The following is a 13,840-nucleotide window of genomic DNA, read 5'->3' as shown; positions in this document are numbered from 1 at the left end:
TTTATCTTGTTAATATTGCTAAGCAATTAATCTATTTAACTGCGTTTACACAGCAAGACAATGCACATAGGTTACATTTGTTTGTTCCATCTTTTTACAGTCACTTGAGAACTTAACATGTTTACATTAAAATATCCTCAATACAATCATTTTGAAATAGTGCTCACACACAGTCACGCTGTGCGTTGTCTTGAGCGCTCTTCACAAAGCACGTGCACAGAGCTCGCGCAAACACATATGCAGCGTGTGAAAATGGCGCTTGTCAGTGAGACAATTTGTGGGTACTAATTTGAGTTGGTACTCGGTAATTTTTTAAATTTTTATTTTAATATTGACTTGGTACATAAATACCGGTGCTTTTGACATCACAGTTTCCCCATGAGCTGTCACAGAAAGGTCATGCAAAAGTATCTAACCGGGCAAACTAGTGTGAATAGCTCACAAAGACATAAAATAAAATATTAATATACTGACATTTTATAGATTCCTGATATATACAGGCCTAATGGAAAAGGCAATTTAACTATTGTTAAATTATGAGTTACCTTACCGATGAACCTGTGGTGCTCCTAATTAGCTAGCTATTAATTCGGCATCCAGTGTTAATTTTTTTCCACAGATTTTAATGTTAGTCATAGTTTTTGTCTTTTGATGAAAATGTCCTTTAAATGTAGTCAATATTTTGCCATGTCATTATTAATTTACTGACTAATATGCCACAATTTTAGTCGTAGAAAATGTGTCACACTGTACAGCTGTAACTAACCACTTGCTTTAGTGTGAGTTTAGTCTTTTAGAAACATAACTTGTCTGTGAAATTTATTTAGCTTATTTTCCATAATTAAGTTAGTTAGAAAAGAATACATACCTTGACAATGCAAGATCCACGAATATCCACTCTTCGTCAACGTGCCGTGGTTTAAGGAGCAGGTGAAACCCCGTGCATCACAGTGCCTGGTACCGCGGCAGATTGAGGTTAAACACTCGAATGAAGAAATCGAGATATTAAGTTTTTGTCAACTTTCTTTTTTCTATCCATTGGGCAAAATAGTAGGAAACTGTAATTTGTAAGCTCTGCACTGCTAAAATTTTACACCGGAAGTGAGCAGGAGTGAAGCGGGAGTTTCGGCATTGAGTCTTTTTTTTTTCTTTTGCCGAGCTTCTCGTTGAGATTTAAAAGATTTAAATTAAGGATTTAAATGAAGATGAGTTGACAAAAAGTATATATTGCACATATTTATTTGTAGAGTAGTATATTTCATATCCAGTTAATGTTAATATATATATAAAAAGTTGATATTATATATTACCAGTTTGATGTTCAATGATGAAGTAGAAATGCTTTTGTTTGTGGTGAGTGAATGTGAACCTAACAGCAGGTTTTTTTTAGAATTCAGTCAATTAATTCTGTTAATATGAATTAATAACATTCAATAATAATTCCTTACATTTATATAGCGCTTTTTTTCTAGAAACTCAAAGCGCTTTACATTGTATGGGGGAGTGAATCTCATTAACCACCTCTAGTGTGTAGCATCGACCTCGATAATGTGACTGCAGCCATAGTGAACCAGAACTTCCACCACACACCAGCTATTAGTGGAGAGGAGAGAGTTAAGAAATCTTACTTTAATCTTCAGAATTTAGTTAATGTGTTCTTGTTAATTAGAGTAATGTGTTTTCTGTTTATGAGACCAGTTAATGTGAAACAACTTGTTGAAATTGTGAAAATAATGTTTTTATTTGCATTTCTTTCAGAATTGTGGAATTAATTATTATTAATTTAAAAGAAGGCATAAAAGGCAGTGCTATCGGTATCGGCCGATATCACTCTGAATAATCGGTTATCGGTATCGGCTGAAAAATTTTGTATCGGTGCATCTCTAGTAGCCTATTTATATGTAAAAAATGGGTCCACTTAACTTAAAATTTTAAACTGAATTAACAATTTGCAAGTTGGATTTTTTACAGTGTATACAGGATCTCATTAAGAATTTAACCTGAACTTGCTCTTGAGGCTGTGTGAATAAAAGGACTGGTTTGTTTGGACAGAGCAGCATGTAATTATGTCCTGACTGCATCCTCATAAAGAATGGCTCAGCATGCACCTAATTTAGATAGTTGAGGAAGTGGACGTGATATATTCTAAGCCATTCTGTCAACATGCACAACGAGTGCAATCTACATTTATGCGACCGTCATTTGTGGAGGCATCTTGAAAGTCAGCTTCCAAAGTGTTGAGTTTTCCCTCTCTCTTTATTTCTCTCTTTTTCTTTCTCTTGTTTCTCTCACACCAAGAGCATGTCACATGCATGCAAACTGGCCCTGTTGTTATTGTTGTCTCTGACTGGCCCATACTCCAAATGAATTCCTTTTTCTCTCTCTTTTCTCCTCATCCTTCTACCTGTCTTGGCATGCCAGGCCTCATTTGAGAGCAGACGGCAACAGCAAAATGGAGGGAAGGCACTGAGAAATTAAAGACAGGAGAGAAATGTGTGAGAGAATTTGTCTCTATGGAGAAAAGAAATCAGAATAACACAATACTGTGTTAACAGTAACACAAAAATGTGTGCCAGGGGCTACAATGAGAATATTATGAAAGATGGTGAATATGGATGTTCTTTTCCATTATGGACTAACCCCATCATGGGTTAAGGTCTGGTGATTGACTTGGCCAATCTAAAACCTTCCACTTTTTTCCCTGCTGAAGTCCTTTGTTGTGTTGGCAGTGCTTTTTTGTCATTGTCTTGCTGCATGATGAAGTTCCTCCCAATTAGATTGAATACATTTCTCTGTAAATTGGCAAACAGAATGTTTGTCGACTTCTGAATTCATTCTACTGCCATCATGATTTACATCATCCATAATGATTAGTGAGCACTCTAGTCTTCATGTTGATTTGTTCTTTTTAACAACAAATGCAGAGTGATGCAACAAATACAGGCAAAACCCAGGGCTCAAACTAAGAGTCGAAATTCAGAGCTATTAACTGTTTAACCACCAGCAGTTCCTGGTATATTGAGGGGTACAACATTTACATTTACATTTATTCATTTAGCAGATTCTTCTATCCAAATTGACTTAGAGATGAGGAAATACAAGCAAAGCGATATGTCAAGCGGAGAACAATACAAGTAGTGCTACAATACGAGATTTTGAATTAAGTTCTAGAGAAGCAAAGTGCGCAGGTGTAAGAGCCAATGTAATTTTTATTTATTATAATGTGGGGGTTGGCAGGTTAGGGGTTAGTTAAAAGCACAGGGAAGAATTGGGTTTTTAGTTGTTTTTTGAAAATAGTGACAGATTCGGGGGTCCGGATTGAGGTTGGAAGTTCATTCCACCACTGAGGGATGGTTAGTTTGAAGGTTCTGGAAAGGGACCTTTAGCCACGCTGAGTAGGCACTACTAAGTGTCGGTCGTTAACTGATCGCAGATTGCGTGAGGGAACATAAACCTCAAGAGGAGTGTTGAGGTAGGGGGGTGCTGTGCCAGACAAGGTCTTGTATGTGAGCATCAAGGCCTTGAATTTGATGCGGGCGGCTACAGGAAACCAGTGGAGGGAGATGAAGAGGGGTGTGACATGGGTACAATCATTGTACCCATGTCAGGGAGTAGTGCACTGCAGTAGTCCAGTTTTGAGATAACAAGAGCCTGGACTAGTAGCTGTGTAGCACAACCATACATAAAAGTACAATAAATTTAAAAATGTGCTACTGGTAAATGTAGTGAGTACTATATCTCACATGCTGTATATGTCATATTGTATCAGCATCTAAACAAGTTGCAGCAATGTGTGAGTGGGTGACATGAATCTCTGTATCTCTGCATTCATAACATGGGTTACAGTAATGGAGACTCATATACATGGCCACATCAAGCAGGCAAGACAGACGACCTCTGACAGTTCTACAAAATTTCTCTCTCTCTCTCTTTCATTCTCTCACTCTCTCTCGGTCATCATGGCATGTGTACACATCCTGCATGTCAGAGCTGCTGCAGATGTCCTCTGTCTGATGCAAAATGCTGTCTCTCTCACTAGGAGCTGACATGTGCACTTTCATAAGGCCTTTCTTATTTAACCATTTCAATTTTCCACTGATGTATTTTCCTGTCACGTTCGTCTTTTTTTTCTTTTGCAAATCCATATGGAAGTCACTCACTTCCTAGTGAAGGATTACTAATAATGCAGGAAGGCACGAGTCCAAATAAATTCACCAAGCCTTGTAAAATGTGGAAATACTTTCCTAAATGCAACTGCAGTCACCATTCAGTCAAGTTCATATTTTTCGTATATGCTGGTACAGTAGGTGTTTTTGGCTTGGATTATGCATGTCATGTGATGAATATTTTAATGTAAACACTGTGGCAATCTGAAAATCAGTATGATCTAATGCGTTAGCATCAAGAAAATGATTATGATACAGATTAATAAGACAAATACACTGATACACAAACTTGAACTATAAACATTAAGCATACTGAATTCGCGTTGCACACTGAAATTCGGAAGCCCTGTCATGCATGCCAAATTAGTGCTTGTGCACCCTTTGGGGTGTTGCAGTTAGAATATCTAGGGAAAATGGGATAAAAAATAATGGAAGAGGGAGGGATAAGAAGCTCAACATCTCAAATGCCTGAAGTGGTGGTAAAGGAAATGCCTGTGGCACATGTCTCTTTGTGCTTGCCTTAATAGAAGATCACATCATAAATGCGCCAGTGGCAGTAATGAGACATTTGCTGTCTCTTTAATGCCCTGCAGTGATTCTCAGACATCACTTGTTCTTAATGTCAAATATAATTTCTTATAATTTTGAATATATGCAGGCATCTCTCATCATGAACTTTTATTTCCAAGAGAGTGAGTGAGTTAGAGACAGAGAGGATGTTAGAGAGAGCACCTGCATTTGAGCACTATGTATGCAACCATTATGTTAAAACTATGGAAATAAGAATGAAAATAATTTGGGAGAAACATTTCCAAAGGAAGGAGATAGAAAGACTGCTAATTGTTTTAATTATGCTGGGTTGTATACTCTGCCCTACTTTCCTGTTATTCTGATTTAAAAAAAACCAAACAAACAAAAAAAAAATTGGAGCCTCAAGGATCAGTGCAGATCTCAAAGTAAGGACTAGAGTAAAGTGCCTATTCCCAGCAGACACAGCTGTTAAAACAAACAAACAAACAAACAAAAAACTAGTGTGTTCATAGACTCCCAATGAACAAATCAGAAATTATTAACATGCTATCCCATTTTAAAAACATGCGGAACTTTCCAAAGAGCCTGTCCAGACATGACCCCTTCAGGTCTGAAGAGAGAAACATTATGAGGAAATATGGAAAATTTAGTGAGTTAGATAAAAAAAGATCATGCTGTGCTGTCATGCTCGACAAATGCACACAGATTTTGGCAAGCAGCATCATTACAGAGGCAGAGTGAACTGAGGGGAGAGGCTTCTACAGCTACAGAGGGGTGAGAAAGCCCCTCATAAAGAGATAGTGTGCATTATTAAACAAGAGTTTCTCTTTCCTCTCATATAGAGATGAAGAAATATTTAATAACAGGTAGGCGGAAGAAGAAGAACAAAGCTTTATAATTACTAGTAGGAGTTATGATGACAACTGTGGTGGCTTTTTAAGCAAGATGAAAGGTTATAGTTTCACCACAATTGAAGGAAATCACAATGTAGAAGGGGAAAATGAACAGAAATGGTGGAGTGAAAATATATTTGAAAAATTATATTTTAGGTCAACTGTCCTGGGTGCTTGTCAATGTCTTTACCCGGTCACTGAATGTTGGTCAACGGGCTCCTCTAGGCAGTCATAGTCTGCCATATTCTCACCATTTTTTAAATAATGGATTTAAAGATGCTGCACAGCATGTTCAATGTTTGGGATATTTCTTTACAACGAACTCCTGATGGATAATTTTCATTAACTTTGTCCTGGATTTTCCTTTCTTAGCTTCATGATGCGAATTTTTTTTTTTTTTTTTTTTTTTTAGATATGTGTAACAAATTTCAGACCAGGTCTATTAATATTCAGTTCATGTGACACTTTAATTGCACACATTAAATAATTATGTGCCTTTTGATGGTGACAGGTCGGAAATAAATACTTATGTGAGGCGCTGTATATACTACATCATTTAATGTAGTTTTGAGAATGGATCACACATATTTTACATAAGTTTGTAACATGCACTCATTCACACAAGTAATCACACACAATCTTGTTGTACACAAAAGTACCATTTTCTAAATCGCGTCCATTGACATGGCCATAACACTAAATGGAAACAGAGCAGATAAAGTAACGGAATGAATCACTACCAGTTTTAATTGAAATGCTGGAGAACTGTCATTTTGTTTACTCGTAGAAACGCTTCACTAGATGCTTGAGGACTTTACAGATACAGATAATGGCAGAATGCTGTAATCTTTTCTCTCACAGCCAAACCAGAACCAATGCATTACATTTATTTCTCCCATAAGAAGTCCAGCAGTCCATGCCATTAAACAATTGGACCACAATATTACGTTGTTTTTATTTGTCTATGTGTTTTGATATGACTTACCCTCATAAGACACTTTGAATCCCAAGGACCCACTGGTATCATCTGTCTTGAAATTAAGCCACATCTGATGACTGGTGCTCACCACCAGGTCTGGAGTGTTGGTTCCTGACAGCCTTGAAATAGAAATAGGATTCAGAAAACATGCCTCATTTGGTAAGTTTCATGCACATTCTGATCCTAATGTACTCTACACCAAAAGCTCTGGCTGATTATGGAGTCTCTCTGGCTCTGGGATTATGGGGCTCACTAATTGAGCACATTAGGCCATTTGAGGTTTTGAGCACCCAGAAAGAGCAAGAGAAAGCGAGAAAGTACCCAAGGATGCTATAATGCTCAGCTACTGCACGAGCACTCTCAAGGCTCTGCCATATAGTGCACATAAAACAGCATCAATAAAACTTTATGTACACCATAAATTCCAGCACAATTAATAACAACACTCTGAGAAACATTCCAGAGCATCTGGTAAGGCAAACTGCATTACAGGCATCAATATGCAGCAAGCCTTTTTTTCTGGAGGCGTGATCTTCTTGTAACATTGAGAGCCAAAGTGATTGGCAGTTGAGTGCGGGTATTTCTCCCATCCGCTATTACTCAGAGGGCTGATGAAACAAGGAGAAACAGAGTGCGAGGAGGAGGAGGAATAGAGAATGTGAGGGTTAAAAGAGGAGACCATCAAGGAGAGAAAGAGAAAAGAAAGCAATTGAGAGTATCAAGTACAAACGTGCCAGAGACAAAAGTACTCACACATGAAAGACAGTCCTTTGGTCCCCAATTACAGCTCCATCGCCCACAGTTAGAGTGTCATACCCACGCTCCAGGTCAAAGTCCTCAAAGGTCAACTTTATTACCTGCACACAAGCCCATCAGCTTCATTAGTGTGTATATCAGCAGCTGATCTATAACACCTAGACTATCCAATTGTTCATTTACACTTTCACCTACCAAGTTCATCAGCAGTCCAGTTTCACATTAGCAAATTTCAATTGGACCTGAACTACTTACTGTTTCCATATTACTGTAGCTGAGTTTGTGCTCGGAACAAAACTATGAAATAATTTGGGATCATTGAAGATAAAGTTGATGACATTCCCAAAAATGTCATACCAGGTATGTCATAGCAGCCCCAAGTTGTAGTTTATTGTACCATACCAGTTGTGAAGCAAAGTGTATGAGGTGAGTGATGCAAAAAAAGTGAGGTCAACGTCATGCAAATGAAAAGTGATACAATGTGGCAAAGTTGAGTAAAACACCCACAAGCCCCCAACAGATAATGATTTGAGTGGCACAAAATGAAAAATCACTTCATTTTTTGTATGTGTGTTACAGAAAAAAAAATTTGTTTTAGCAAACCATCTGTTGAAAAATGATGAGTGGATGTTCTTAGAACCAACTGGTACTGACATTAAAATGGTGAAAATGATTAATTAAGCATAGATGTTTTGTTTTCTGTTTGATTGTGCAGTTTAGGATATACTGAGAGTTGGCAACTTAAGTTAAAAATTTACATCAATATTTTCTTGGGTTATGTAGCTGCGCAAGTTTATTTTCTAGGATCTCCTTTCAGATTATGCAAATCACCTGGGTGTGATTTTGTCTTGGCCAATACCCACCCACCAGCCAAGCTCTCCCCTATCATACACTACCAACACAGGATGAAAAAAGCTAACATGTTCGTCCTCCAAGATGAGCTGTCCTGCTCATCAGGTGTCACAGGGTGGCGTACCATAACTTGGAGGAAAGTGCTATCCTGTTCATCTGGACTCTCAGCCATGGATGACTGAATCATCAGGAATTCACACAGAACTCTCAATCTCCAGATGATAAGGTGAACACTTCTATTGCATCACTCAGGAGCCCAGGTTGCCAGATGTTTATTGGGTAGAAATCATAAATGAAAAGATGGCAAGCACTCAAATGCAACTGTTTTATGCAAACTTTGGTATGCATGCACAAATCCTTCACAACCATCCGCGTAGTGCTTAATTCTGAGTTCTGAATACTGATGTGTACAATTTCAGTATCATCTCCTCCCTACATGCTTTGAACTCAACTCTGAACATGGCCCATTGTCTATGAACATGGCTGTGCATAGGCTGTGCAAACACCACAAAATGTAAGGGGAAAAAATGTGCTGTCTACTCCCCTGTTTCAAATTGTCTGCCACATTTCTGCCACATTCTTAATGTTTGGAGGCCGACTCCTAATGAAAAAGCTTATATAAATGCAAATTGCATTCTGTCCTATGGTAAACACAGTGGGTAATGAAAATTGCCAGGGGTGAGGAGGCAGGATTCTGGGTCAGATCTTAGATAAATGGAGTTTCATCTTGCTTTTTCTCCTCTCCTCATCCGTTTTTCCAGCTCTGTTTTTAACTGCTATGTCATCCTCAGTAGGTAAGGCCTGCACTTTCATGTGGCCTCATGGGAAACAGTGGGTGTGGTATTGATTGACAGTTTTATGGGCAGACAGTAAAGACAGTCGACTCTCTGTGGGTTTCTGAGAGCTTGTAATCTCCTGAGCTGTAATCTTCTTTCATAGAGTACAAAATGCTGGGAGCAAATATGAACTTATGGTATGCTGTGAAGGATGGCACTGATCTGCTACCTGGGAACTCAGGAGATACTGTTGAGTAAATGAACCTGAGGAGCAACACAGTAATGTCTAGAGCGATATTTATATTTATGTAGTAAATGGTCTGAATTCACCCAATTCAATTTTACTCAAAATTCATAGCAGGTCAGTTGACAAGCGGCAATGATTTCCAGGGATTTCATATGAATATCCATCCATCCATTAACCATACCACTTATCCTACACAGGATTGCAGGGAGCCTGGAGCCTATCCTAGTGAACAAGGCGGGGTACCCCATGGACTGGGTACCACTCGCACACATTCACACACTACGGACAATGTGGAAATGCCAATCAGTCTACAACACATGTCTTCGGACTGGGGAGGAAACCGGAGTACCTACAGAAAACCCCAAAACACAGGGAGAACATGCAAACTATCAGGGAAGAGGCAGGATTCGAGCCTGCAGCCCTGGAGGTGCGAGGCAAACATGCTAACCACTAAGCCATAATCCCCCCCAGAGTAAAATATTACACAGATTTATTATTTTGCACATGAATTGTACTGATTTATTTATTTTCATCATTAACAGTGTGACCGTCTTGACTAGGTTGCTGCAGATAATTTGTACGTAAATGTTTTCTTCTGGGAGATTGTATTGTGTTACCAATCTAACTTTTCAAAAGTGCTAGCTCTAAGGAGACCATATTCACCAGGGAATAGTTTCATACTATGTTTCAAACACTGTGTTACACAAAATGGTCAAAATCATTACAAGGCAGTTATTCTTACTATTTACTGCTGTTGTAGAAAGGACAAATGCTTTTCACTGAAATTACTGAGACTGGGACTAAACATGGATCGAATTTTAGACAAATGAGATTCCCTAGAGAGCTGCATTTAATACCAATCAGGTGGGTAAAGATAACAAAAACAAACACTGATAATTAAAGCTGAAAGGAAGTAATCTGCCACTGCTGTCTGTGAGCAGATCATTTCATATTTTACTGCTTCTACGTGATCCGTTCATCTAGAACGGAAAGTCTAGACTCACATAATGACTCTGTTAGGGGAATCATATCCAAGTATGTGCTGCCACTCCAGCATCCATCCGGCCTACTTTTTCTCATTTTCTGCATATGAATTCAACCATTCCTCTATATGCTCAACAGATGCTCAGTACAGCCTTGGTATGACTTTATCTGTTCATGTTCACTTTAGTGTCTATGTAATAATGTTTCACAGCGATACTGACAAATTAATTTCACACGTTTTCAGCTTCAACGACTTTTCCAGTGATCAAATGTAAAATTTATTATGAGTTTACTCATACTGTGACAGACTCACTATAGCTTACATTTCAATTATTTAAAACGTAAATGATGAATAAAACGAATGCTAGCAGTGACCGTGAGCAATGTCAAGCCGACTGATGTCTCAGTGCAGAGACAGTGTGGAGGTTCTGGCACTGGCTCAGCAGTAGCAAATACAATGCTCATTGTCAGGTACATTTCACATAGCCCCAGTTTTGCCTTAATATCATGGCTGACCTCACGTCTCCTCTAGGCACCATTGTGGGCGGCACAAAAATAGAATGTCATTACGACTGGAAAGAGTAAGAACAGCCATGCTCCATCTTCATCTGCACCACTCTCCCAGAGCCCAGGGAGTGTCAAGTCTCCTCCCCGTTTCTCTCCTCTGAGCTGGCGTGATAAGAGTAGAGATTTGTAAAACCATTTGTTTGAGCCCAGGGAAAGAAATTTGGCAAGCGAGATGGAACGTGGCCTTGAACTGGGCTCCAAAGTCAACACTATGGCTTTGTCAATCCTGTAATAGCACGCTCGGCGTGACACCAGTATCCTCCTTTAGTTCTCTATTCCTTTACCCTTTCTCTTTCCTCAGCGTCAATCATGTGTTCAATATCCTATCAACATCAATATCTATAGCCCATGAAGGAAAGATTTTCCACAAATCAAAACTAATAGAGGGGTCCACAAGAGCAATCATGTGAGAAAACAAATATTGTTTCATAGAGGACGTACCTTGGAGGGGTCTGAAGCAGTAATGATCCAGGTGCAGTTGGCATTGTTATCATATTGGACTGGGAAGTTGGGAGATGTGATGACACCACTTGGGCCTCGGAGCTGGCCTCCACACATGGGTGCTGAATGAGAGAAAGATATTATAAGATTATATATATATATATATATATATATATATATATATATATATATATATATATATATATATATATATATATTCATTTTATTGTTGAGCAGATTTAAAACCCAACTGTTGTTGTCCAAAGAGGAAAAAAAAAAAACATCAATTCATCCATTTTCCATACCGCTTACTATACATAGGATCATAGAGATGCCTTGAAAATATCCATGGGATTTTAGGGCATAAGGTGGGAGATACTGTGGATGGGGATGTCAACCCATTGCAGGGCACAATCATACACATTCACATACTAAGGACATTTTGGCCTACAACATATGTCTTTGGACTGGGGAAAGAAGCTGGAGTACCTGGAATAAACCCCCTGAGCCCAGGGAGACTGTTTTCTCTTCACTTGACTGATCTCAGTTCACACTAACATCAGTGGGGGATTAATCACTGCTAACTTCAATCAGTTCTGTTCTGTTGATTAAATCTCTTATTATTAATGGCAATGTAAGCCATCTAAACCTTTTTAAAACTTTGTCTGCTGTCATTTGTACAGAGTTTATATGCACTGTTCTCTATTTTGATGATGATGTGATGGAGCAGAAGAACCACAGACATTTTGACAGTCCAAACTGAACTGATCTTTATGTAGACTGACTGTATTTACTGGTGCATTTATTAAACTGACATACACAGTTATAGAGTTCCAGGATTCGAAATGTGCACCAATTAATCGAGTGAAAAATACATAATAGTATTTGTAAACTAAGTGTACAATTTCATATTGTTGATTTGTGCTTATATAATTTAGTACAACTTGTATTGTGGTAAAATATTATGTTATTTTACCACAAGTTGTGCATAAAAATAAGTGATTTGTATGCATTTACATAACCGTCATTCATGTAATGGAAGCAATTTTATTGTGCGGCTCTTCTTCCTGGAACTGCTCGGAACAGAAACAAGCATGAACTTCCTAATGTAATCTGTGGGCATATCTGCGGGGATTTATGTGCTCCCAGTGTTTCTGAAAATGTGCTCTTCTAAAAGAGTTCACTTAAGTGCAATTACCTGTTTTCTCAGCACAGACTATGAACTAATGCATCATGGTAGCATGTGATTTAAAAAGGCAATTATGGTAGTACAGGCTTGTATTAAAGCCAACATTTGAAAATTACAGTAAATATAACTTTCCAAGTTGCCAAAAACTGGTTTATATCAGGATGTTGTTTTTGACCACAATAACACATGCCATGCTCTGGAGAGACCTTTTGAGTTTTATATACTTTTGATGACAGCATGACTTTTCTGTGACTTTCCATATTTTTGTAGTTTTACATTTGAATAGAGTCTTTTATGCAATTCTGTGTCCTCCAGGAGGACTTTAAAGCCCTCACAAAATGAAAGTGCTCGCTGCTTAATGAGGAAGGAGGGCATAGTCAGTGTTTGCAGTAAATGAACAAGTCTATAGGTCTGGGGCTAGCTGCAGCTCTTTAATGAGTTATGTCTGAGGTGAGCTCCTCAGGGGGCCACACACACACACACACACACACACACACACACACACACACACACACACACACACACACACACACACACGCACACACACATCCTCACATACTTAAAGGTGAGTTGACAACTTGACATTAAAGAATAAATCTTTAAGAAAGTTAATTAGCACCATGGCCCACTGACCACAGTTTTCACCTTCATATTATAATACATATAATCTCTGGTCTTTAGTATTTTACTTAATTTCTGTTATAGGTCATTTACTCAAGGTTTTCTTTTTCTTTTCTTTTTTCCAGGTTAGATATTGCTATGGTGACTGGTGATGTCAATCTAAAGAGTATGTAACATGCAAATTTTAGAGAAAATGAAACAAAAAATATTGATCTTTATAATTAACATGAGCCATTCAAGGTTTATTTTATAATCAAATTCTGAGTTGACTTTTTGTAGTTTAAACAGTTTTTATTAGCATGTTGGTCTATTTTCACTTTTTTCACTACATAAATGTTTTCTACATTACCCATAATGCTGTTCGACTACCTGCTTATTGGGATTTAGTCTTTGCTTCATCTCAACCCAAAGAGAGCGATGTAGCAGAACTTTACTCCTTTAGTCTGTCTAGCACTCCCACCTCCTCATCTGTATAGTCTACTCAAATGGGTAAGGCTCCAAAGCTTCAACTTTCATACTAATACCACCATCAATGCCATTGTGCTTATTGCCACGTAACACACACACCACACCTAAACCATTTTACTATGTACTAAGCAAAACAAGCTATATAAATTAAATTAGGTTACTGTATCATAGCTTATATATTTTCCACATATAAGCTATGATACAGTAACTTGCAGCTAGGAATCACTTAAAGGGAAAAAAAAATCTCTCATATGTACACTAAGTAGAGCAGATTAGATTATATAATTAGATAATCACCTTTACTCTATGCAGGTGTTTCCAGCCCTTACTGGTTGAATTGACTCAGTGTGAAATTTAGCACCAGGGTACA

General features: G+C 38.2%; 1 protein-coding gene across 1 annotated transcript in view; it reads right to left on the bottom strand.

The window, feature by feature from the left end:
* The window catches only part of csmd2 (CUB and Sushi multiple domains 2), a 363,835-nt gene that overhangs the window by 139,802 nt on the left and 210,193 nt on the right, over nt 1-13,840 (bottom strand). Inside the window, exons 10-12 of the mRNA XM_017453975.3 lie at nt 11,193-11,314; nt 7,323-7,426; nt 6,576-6,688 (exon numbers count right to left, since the gene is read on the bottom strand). Of these exons, the coding sequence (XP_017309464.2) occupies nt 6,576-6,688; nt 7,323-7,426; nt 11,193-11,314 (339 nt within the window). The remainder of the gene's footprint in view (nt 1-6,575; nt 6,689-7,322; nt 7,427-11,192; nt 11,315-13,840) is intronic.

This window comes from Ictalurus punctatus, chromosome 24 (assembly GCF_001660625.3).
Source record: "Ictalurus punctatus breed USDA103 chromosome 24, Coco_2.0, whole genome shotgun sequence".
NCBI classification, from domain to species: domain Eukaryota; kingdom Metazoa; phylum Chordata; class Actinopteri; order Siluriformes; family Ictaluridae; genus Ictalurus; species Ictalurus punctatus.
This window is presented reverse-complemented; position numbering and strand designations above follow the sequence as displayed.